We start from the raw sequence: 10,563 nt of genomic DNA, 5'->3' as shown, positions 1-10,563 counted from the left end.
TCACACTTCTAAGGTCAGAAAACCTTGGTTCTTCTTTATTGTTTTACTTACCTTACCTTGGTGGTTCCCCAAGGGAAATTGCAACCAGGACTTTATTTCCAATATGTCCTGGAGATCTTTCTAAACTACACAATTGAAGTTATGATTATAACTTTAAGTCCTCTCAAGCAGCAGAGAAAAAAGTTATCATTATCACTTTTACCCTTTGATAAGACATACATTTAAGGTGAGTTTAATGATGTAAGGGAACTGGTTATAAGCACAGTTGAAGATTGCTCAGTGTCTTCTCCAGGGAACATGAATGTAATAGGAAAATAAGATGATTGTAGTTACACCCTGGGCCATAATGTATCCTTAGGGACTCAATGTTTTACTCAAGCATCCCTTTCACTCTAGCAATTGCACATAAGCCTCAGACAGAGCCTTTCATTTCTCAGTCAGCAAAATGGTAGAATAGTAAGTCCTCCTTCCTCCACAGACACAATAATTCAAAAGCATTTCTGGACAGATTCCATTTGGGAGAATATAAAAAACTAGTTATGTTGCTCCTACACACCATTCTAGCATGAAATCAATCCCATTGAATCTTGAAGGAATACAAGTTACCCTCTTGCCATCACCCCTATTCCTGGCATAGCACCATAGAATTGGGGCAAAACTTTTCTCTGAGAAGGGAATTAGGTGTAGCATACATTCGTGTCTCCATCTTTTTTGCAAGTTATGCAGAGAACTTGATTTTCTCTAGCTGGTCTCATAGCGCTCACTGGGCACAGGACATGACATACTCTGCTCACTGTGTGCCAGTGAGAATAGACAGAGTGGTTTAGTGGTTTTCCTCAGCTCTGCACAAAGATAGGAGTTGAAAACTCCCAGCTCCTCCCTAAGGAAGGAAGAGGTGCACTACACTTTCAATGCCACACATTTTCTGGGCGCTACCCAGAGGTCTGGCTACTTGAAGTGCTTAAGGGACACAGGTCTCCTGCTGCTCAGGTCCTTTAGAACAGAGATAGTGGATTAGACTGGTCATCATCAAAGCTCCTCCTCAAGATTCATCAAAACTGTAGCACATGAAAATCCCAGATCCCAGCATTTCCCTAATGAGGAAAAGTCATGTATCCTAAGTCCAATGACCCAGTTTATCTCTAGGCGACCAGAAAAATTAGCACTGTGTGGCTTGTTTCAGAGAACTGAAGGCCTAGCATATTCTGACCAGGGGAAACCATGAAAAAGAAAGAAATCTGATGAATTCCACCACACATTTAAAGAATAACTAATACCAATCCTTCTCAGAGTCTTGCAAATAGCTAAAGTAGAGGGAACAAATTTCAGTCAGCTGTTTCACTGCTGTGACTAAGGGACCCTACCAGAACAACTGTAGTGGAGGAAAAGTTTATTTGAGGGCTCATGGCTTCAGAGGTGTTAGTCCATAGAAGGCAGGCTCCATTCCTTGAGGCTCCTGAGGCAAGGCTGCATGTCAGGGTGCCAGAGTATGGCAGAGGGAAGCGGGTAACATCCTGAGCAGGAAGCAGAGAGAGAGACTCCACTGGCTAGAGAGGTATATCCCTCCAGCAACATCCCTTTCCCACCTCCTGCAGCCACACCCCACCACTTCAGTTACCACTCAATGAATCCCTATCAGGGGATTAAATCACAGATTGTGTTAAGACTCTTATAATCCTCCCCTGAAACTTCTTGTACATGAGATTTTGGCAGATGCCTCCCATCCAAACCATAACAGAACACTTCTGAATTCATTTTATGAGGGCAGCATTATCTTGCTTTCAAAGCCAAATCAAAACATCATAAGGACAGAAGACTTCTCTCTCTCTAGTCTTTCTTCCACCCTTCTTAGTCTAAGGGTTTCTCAATTTAGCTTTTGTTCTACAAAAATACACACTTTTCTTCTATTGCTTTTATACTCTGTATTTGACTTAAATCATTATTTCCTTCCTTTTGCTGACTTTGGGTTTAATAAACACATTATTTTTGTCTTTTTTAGCTCCTTGACTTGGAAGTTTAAGTTGTTTTGAGATCCTTCTTTTCAAACATAGCGCTACTATGAATTCCTTCCTAGGAGTTTTTAGTTCATTATATAAGTTTGGGTATGATGTATTTTCATTTTTGTTTGTCTAGAGGTTTATTTTAGTATTTTTCATTTTTAACCAACACATAATGATTATATAAATTTATGGGGTATGATGTGATATTTTGATACATGAATTGTTAATGATCAAACCAAAGTAATTATCATGTCCATCACTTCAAACATTTGTTGTTTCTTTTTGGTGAAACATTGATAATCCTCTCTTCTAGTTATTTTGAAGTGTGCAATACATTATTATTGATACTTTGTATAGTAGAACACCAACACATTTTCTTCCTTCTGCTTATCTTTGCACCTGTTGACAGACTTCTCATCATTCCTCTTCCTTCATATACTGTTCATTCTTTCCTCCCCACTACTATTAGATCTGCTTCTTTAAATTACACATATGGGTGAAATCATCTATCATTTATCCTTCCATATCTGTATTATTTCACTTAACATGATGTCCTCCACTTTCATATATGTTACCACAAAATATAAGATATCAGCTTTTTTATTGTTGAATGATATTCTACCATGCATGTGTGCCATACTTTCTGTACTCATTCTTCCATTGATGGACACATACATTGATTCTATATCTTGGTTATTGTGAACAGTACATTAACAAACATAGGAAGGCAGATGTAGAGATACATTTTAAATTCTGTTTTGATTTCCCAATATTTATCCAAGAATATATTAGAATATATTGATTCATTTCCATGAATCTGAATTTCTAATTTTTTGATGTTGAAAGTCATATTAATCTTAATTTGTTAAAACATGATTGGTGAACTAGCATGCAGTCTATTCTGGAGAGTGTTCTATTCAAGCTTTAGAAAAACATGAATTCTGTTGTTTGGTGGAAAGTTCTCCTTATGTCTATTGGACACATTAGTTCTATAATGTTGCTCAACTGAGTTGTTCTTTATTAACTTTTGGTATGAATAATATATACATTGGAGAGACTGGAAAATGAAGTGTTCTGTTATTATATTGGTGTCCATGTCTCCTTTCAGATCTGACAATATTTGCTTTATATACATAGGTGACTTGGTGTTGGATGCATATATTTGCAATTATTACATATTCCTGTTGACTTAACATTTTTGTCATTATATAATGGCCTTCTTTAACTTTTGTGACAATTCCTGACTAAAGTGTGTTTTGTCTCATGTAAGTATAACCACCCCTGTTCTCTTTTAGTTTTCATTTGTATGGAATTGTTTTCTCTACCACTTCACTTTTGGCCTATGTATGTCCTAAAATCTAAAGTGACTTTATTGTAGATAGTATGTAATTGTATCTTGATTTTATTTTTGTCCATTTAGTCATTGTATGTCTTTTCATTAGGAGTTTAATTTATTTACATTAAATTAATTATTGATAAATAAGGATTTACTCAACATTTTGCTAATTTTTTTGGTCAGTTTTTGTATTTTTCTTGTTTCTTTCATGTCTTATAGATGACTTGATGATTTTTATAGTGATACAATTTAATTCATTCCTCTTAATACTTTTGTACATATTATATGTTTTTGTAGTTACTATGGGGATCTCAGCAAAGAGATCTCTTTCATCTTCCACAAAACTTACTAATTTGGAATTCTGAACAGATCAAGTGCATGGAAATTCTGTACAGGAAATAAATAATTATATGTAATTATATTAAATAATTATATTGAATAAAGCAATTTATTCAATATTGCATCTATTTTTATACTGTGGGAGTTCCAGGACTATTTCTGTGTCCTAATGTCTATACATATAATTATTTCTTACAAGAGAAATCTGTGGCCTATGACAACTTTTTAGATCATAAATTCTCTACATGTTTTAGAATATAATTTGTGATAAATAACAAAGGGAACATTGGGTCTTCAGGGAAAAATAACCTTTTAAAAATCCCAATTTCTATCAAAATAAGAATTATCTTCTGTGCCTAAACTATTGCAATGTGAAAAGGAAATTTATGTTAATCATCTTATGAATTAAGAAATATAGTTGTGTAATCTAAATAGGTCTCTATCATGGAATGGAAATTTTCTCATTTGAAAATGAATGTTTCTGTGGTAATCTAGGTCAAGAGCTCCCTCTGATGGGAACTTTTAACTTTACCAATCGAGATTTAATTAAATTAACAGATAAAAATTACAGAATATACCAAATGAAAGCTCTTTAAGATATTTTTTGATGAAATTGAGTTCCCCAAATATATTTTTATATATATGCCTAAATTTAAAAGCTACAGAAAAATATTATGAATTAAAACCTCATGGTAATTATTTTGCTATTTATTTTTATTTCCTCTTCTCTCACTATGAGAATCACTGTAGTGTTTGAATGTTAAGATATAATGGAAGCAATTCTTTCAAAGAGTAGTTCAGAGAAGATGAAAAGACTTTTCCTCTTTCCTCCCCACCTTTACTCTTTGTGCTCTGAATGATCACAAAAGGAAAATAACAGTTTATAAGCATTTCAATACCACTTTATTTTTTCTCAACAATTAACAAGCAAGAATTAAAAGTCTTTTAAGTGATACTCATGAGAATGGCAATGAAGCTGGAACATAAAGATATACTGATTGCTTTTAAATACTATACATAAAGGTAAATAAATAATGAATCTTTATGTGAACTTTTAAAAAGGCAAGAATTTCCACTTTTACTATTTTCTTTGATACAGTACTAGAAATCTTATATAATGTAATAGGTAATAAAAATCAATAAATAAACAAACAAACAAATAAATAAATAAATGGCAGGTCTTTGGAACAGAAAGATAACACTTTAAAATTTATAAGTGGCATGATAACACAATGTCAACATAAAAATATCCTAACGTATAAGAAGATAACACTCCTAGAACTTATAAGGAATTTTATCAAAACCACAGATATGAGTTCAATATTACACTATGAAAATTAGAAGACATAAAGACAGACACACTGATTTATTGATTAAAAGATTCAGTATTACTAAGGTGTTCATCATCTCTAAAATGATGCAGACTTTTTAAGCAATTACACTAAGTTTAAAGCAGGATGTTTTATAGAAAGCTGATTCTGAGAAATCCTAAGAAAAAAGAATAATCAAAATAATTTTTCAAATGATAATTCATGTTAATTTATTTTATGACTCATTGTGATGCTACAATAATGATATTGTGTGGTATTGCTAAAAGCATAAACCAATAAATTAGTATAGATTCCAAGACGTACACACACACATATATATATTGAGTCAGTCGATTTTTACAGAAGTACAAAGGCAATTTATTCAAGGAATTTCAGGCTCTTCAAAAATGAGGCTGGAACAATTAGATATTCATAACCAAAGGGAAAAAATTCAATACTTAATTGACTTACACTACTTAAGTAAATATATTGTAAAGCAAGTGCTTTCCTTGGCTCTTTTTACATCATTCACTCTTTCTAGTTCTAGTATTTTCTTTCATTTGTTCTTTGTCATTCCTAGAAGTAATTATGAAAATATTCATTTTCACCACATTTTAGGTCATCATATTCATCATTTTTGTAAATCAAACTATTTTTTCTTAACCCATTCAACGTTATATATTGTGACATATTATAGAAATTGAAAACCCATGATCATGTTATAAATAAATGCATATGAAGACCAAGGGTCAACCAATTGTTCTCTCTCACTTTCACTAACTGAATATATTTGACTTTCCACCTTCAGTTTTATGTGTACGTTGGTCTCCCAGGAACAAATCTTACCCAGGAAAATAAAACCTAAAACGCTCTAGCCAAATATTCTGTGGCTCAAAACAAAGTTACTAATTGCACAATCACCTATGAACTTAAAATACAGCATTACACCTGATTCTGATTTTTTTATTATGTTCTATAACAGTTCTGGTCATTGAAGCAGTCTTTTCACTATGCCTAAATATTTCTATATTCCTAAAATAATAAAAGATATATCAAAATAACATCTGAAGAAGGTCATTGAGAAAATACTTTATCAAGATAGAAGAAATGATTCAGAAAATAAAATTGTGGATATAGAATGAGAAATATACAATACTGTAAATATAAAAATAAGGATATATAACACTACAAATCTATACAAGGTGACTTTCCACCTATGATAGACATTGATGTCTTTTTACCTTCTTAAGGAAAAAGAATTGTCTTTGCACTGGATCGATCAGTCTAGATTATTTTGAAATTTTACCTGTCTCTGCTGTTTCTTCCGAACCATTCTGTTAGATTGTTTTCATATACTTGGGCCTTTATTCTTAAAGTTTGCATAATATGTGCTTATTGTTCAATATAAGTAGAGTGCTAATAAAAGTTTTATACTCTTATTTTATTATAAAATTTAGCATGAATACATATATAAATACATAAATACATATAAAAATTATGCACTTCAGTAAATTTTCATGAAATGAGCAGCTTATAAACACCATGCAGATCTGTAATTAATTGCCAGCACCCCAGACCCTTATACATATTCTTACTGGTAACTCCATCCATTCTTTCCTTTTCAATCATGATTCTGTTGCAAACACTTCCTGGGTTTTCCTTACATCTTTATGATCTAAGTGAGGTTCCATTATTATCTCCATCCAGTTCACAGAAAGATAAAGAGAATGTGAAAAGGGCACAAAATCTTGGCCCTGGGAGGCTGTTCACCATTTTTGGAACTGTCATATGCCACACTCTACTGCAAGATTCTCAGAAATACATATTTTGGGAAAAGAAGTGAACAGAAGCAATCTACTATGAGTGGATCTATAATATTGGATCTATAATCTACTCATATTGGTATCTACAAAGGTCACTTGTGAGATTAGATAAGATATTGAATATAATAACTTACTGCTGACCTGGGATTTAGGAAGAATCATTTAACAATAATTCTAACAATAATGCTAATTCCTCTTAGCATTCCTTTTGATAAAATTGTTTTCCTTTTTAAAATAAAATTCAGCTAAATAGATAAATAACATTTGTGTTATTTAGTATCCTTTGTAAACATATCAGAAATATATTTATTCTTATGTATTTTATCACTACATGAGATAACTTGACAGAGTCACTAACTAATCTTTCATTTGATGAGCCTTAGAATATATATGAAATGTTTCGATCTCAGAAAAATAAACTTTATAATAGGCAACATTCTTTTTTAACCCACGTGATTCTGCAATCTGAATTTGGGGTAAAATTGGGAGTTCATAACCCACTTCAATCTAATGTATGAAATATGATATGTCAAGAGCTTTGTAATGTTGTGAAAAACCAATAAAAAAATAAAATAAAATATTTTTTAGTTAAAGGTGGAACAATACCTTTATTTTATTTTTATGTGGAGCTGAGGATCAAACCCAGTGGCTCACCTGTGCTAGGCAAGTGCTCTACCGATGAACCACAACCAGCCAGCAACATTCTTTCATGTTATTTGTGGGGAAATAATCAGAGAAAAAAAAGATGTAAAGAAGGGCTGTCAAAGGTAAGAGTATGTGGGATAATTTTAAGAGTCAGCTTATGGCAAGTTGAAATATATAAGCATATGTGCCTATTGTGACTCCTGTTAAAAGGAGAAATGGGGGCTTTGAGAAGCAGATCCCTCTGTTTCAGATCCTGTTCTCTGAATACAATATCCTGAAGTCATTTTATTAAAAAAATTAAATACATCTAATGCTCTATTCTAAAATGTCTTCTCTGTTCCAATGTCACCACAACAATAAATGATCCTAAAGAAACTGAAACATAAAGCACCAAGAAAAAAATTTCTGTAAAATCCAGGAACAAAGCACAATTAATTCTGAAAATACAAATATTTTCTCATATTCATATTTTCTAAAATAAAAATAAATGAAGCAGACAGAAAGTATACTAGAGGGAATAATATACTTAAAATCAGAAACTAATAAGAAATTCTAGGCTTTTCACAAGGAAGCTATGAGATTTTTAGTAAATATTAACCTCTCTGAGCATTCATATCATGTACATATGATAAATGTTTGTTAGCAATCTACTAAGTACCAGTTATGAAATCTGTATCAATAAGGCTTAATGAAAAACACAGATAAAGCTATAAAATGGGTTACAATTGAAAGAATTTATGGAGTCTCCAATGTCAATGACTATGACATTTCTGCCTGTCAGAGGATGCCCAGGGAGAAGAGTCAGATTTTCTGGTTCAGTTTCCTAATGGCATGTTACAAGTGGAAGATTAAAAAGTCAACACACAATGAAAAAATCCCAGTGTTACTTTTTTTATCATCTGTAGACCATTTATCATCTTTTAGCAATAAAAAGGGAAGTAAAAAAAAAGACAATATTGAGCTTGTGTCACAGAATACATATTTGTTGTTGTTGTTTTATTTGTTTGATTTTCTTGTGCTGAGGATTGAACCCAGGGCCTTGTGCACTCTACCAACTGAGCTATATCCTCAGCCCTCATACATGTTTTTAAGGGTATCAAGAAAACAAAAAGAAAGAAAGTCCATAGTAACAATGAAAAAATAAAAATCAAAGATGAATTTCTTTCTTAACATCATTATGCTTAAGTAATAAGCATGGTGAATAGCAAAAGGAATAGTGAAAATGGGAAAAACACACTCAAAAAAATAAACTGAGAGAATATAAATTTACTTTACCTTGATTAAAAAGAAAGAGGACTAGATTTAATCTTTATGTCACCTATATAGATTTCAAACCATTATGCTATACATGTTAAAATTGCATAGTGTTTTCTGTCAATTAAATAAATTAAACTACTTTAGATTTTAAAAAGTACAATAAAAATTATCTAAGTAAAAATAAACAGATTAAAAAGGCTGACACTAAAATAGTATAATTAATTACACAGAATCTCCCTACTCTGCAACTACATGGACGAAGACACAGTACCTGATCAAAACTCTCTCCTGCTCAGTGTTTTCCACAGAGCAATTTTGACATCTTTGTTTCTCAAACTGTAGATCAAAGGGTTCATCATGGGAACAACATTGGTATAAAAGACAGAGGAGATTTTGCCCTCATCCATTGACCCAGCAGAAGATGGTTTAAGATACGTAAATGCACCTGATCCAAAGAACAGAGAGACAGCAATTATGTGGGAACTGCAGGTGCTGAAGGCTTTGGACCTGCCCTCAGTGGAGCTTATTCGGAGGATGCTGGAAATGATAAAGCCATAGGAAATAATGATGGTGAGACTGGGCACAATGATGTTGATGCCCGCCACAATGAAAACCTCCAGCTCATTGATGTAGGTGCTGGTGCAGGAGAGCTGCATCACAGGCAGGATGTCACAGAAATAGTGGTTGATGATGTTCACATCACAGAAGGTCAGTCTCAGCATGCATCCAGTGTGGGCCATGGCACCACAAAATGCCATCAAGTAAGAACCAAGCATAAGGTTGGAGCACACCTTAGGGGACATGGCTAAATTGTACAACAGTGGATTGCAGATGGCTACATAGCGATCATAGGCCATTGATGTCAGCACATAGCACTCAGAAATAGAAAAAAAACTGAAAAAGTAAAGCTGGGTCATGCATCCTCTGTAGGAGATAATATTCTTCTTTAATACAAAGTTCATCAGCATTTTGGGTGTAAAGACAGAAGAGTAACAGAGGCCAATGAAGGACAAGTTAAAGAGGAAAAGGTACATGGGGGTGTGAAGATGTGAATTCAGCCCAATTAGAGTTATCAAACTCAAGTTTCCCAACACAGTGACCATATACATTACCAGAAATAGGAAGAAGAGAGGGAGTTGGAGGTCTGGCCAGTCTGTTAGCCCCGCCAGAATGAATTCAGTCACAAAAGAGCCATTTCCAGGAGACATTCTTCCAGAGAGCCTATAGACACTGGACAAAGAGCTACGTTAGAGGACAAGCCAGCTCTTCAAACATTGTTCCTTCCCCCAAGTGTCAGATACACACTGGGGATGTCAGAAACTAACCCAACCTAACATATAGGATCAGCCCTTGCAGAGCACAACTAACTGACCCTATAACAAGAAAAGCAATGATATCAAGTACAAACATGAATTTGGGGGTTGGGGGAACGGTGGAGAAGAGTAGACCTGGAAAGAAGAATTTATGTCTTTTCTTATCATTTCTCTCCTCACCGGCACCTTCTCTCACCAGATGAATTGGAGGCAGAAGCCTAAAGCAACCTGGTGCTGACCTCTAATGAACATTAAATGCTGGTGGGGTAGAATTCAAAGCATTGTTTCTAATCAAAAAACTGGAGAGATTATTTAATAACCCATGTGAGAAAAAGAAGAGATACACATATACATAAAGATAGACATAGAGATAGAGATAGGAAGGGAGGGACAGAGGGAGGGAAGGAAGGAATCTAGAAGAGTGAGAGAGCTGTCCATGGAGAGGGAACTACTGATAGAGATGCTCAAGCCTCCTCAGGAACTTCCTTCTACCTATTTCACTTGAATCTTAGGAATGTGCAAAATTGGGAGGAAATGGTA

The 10,563-nt window shown here is 33.7% G+C and overlaps 1 protein-coding gene across 1 annotated transcript; it reads right to left on the bottom strand.

The window, feature by feature from the left end:
- Nucleotides 1–8,985: 8,985 nt before the first annotated feature.
- Nucleotides 8,986–9,918, bottom strand: LOC308632917 (olfactory receptor 8B3-like; the record flags this gene model as incomplete). The annotated part of the gene is made up of 1 exon (XM_081265332.1): nucleotides 8,986–9,918. One exon carries the CDS (start codon nucleotides 9,916–9,918, stop codon nucleotides 8,986–8,988), a length of 933 nt encoding a protein of 310 aa, XP_081121458.1.
- Between the last annotated feature and the right edge of the window lie 645 nt (nucleotides 9,919–10,563).

Source organism: Spermophilus citellus (assembly GCF_964194105.1).
Source record: "Spermophilus citellus genome assembly, chromosome: 2".
Taxonomy (NCBI): Eukaryota; Metazoa; Chordata; class Mammalia; order Rodentia; family Sciuridae; genus Spermophilus; species Spermophilus citellus.
Note: the sequence above shows the minus strand (reverse complement) of the source record. Positions and strands in the feature narration are given on the sequence as shown.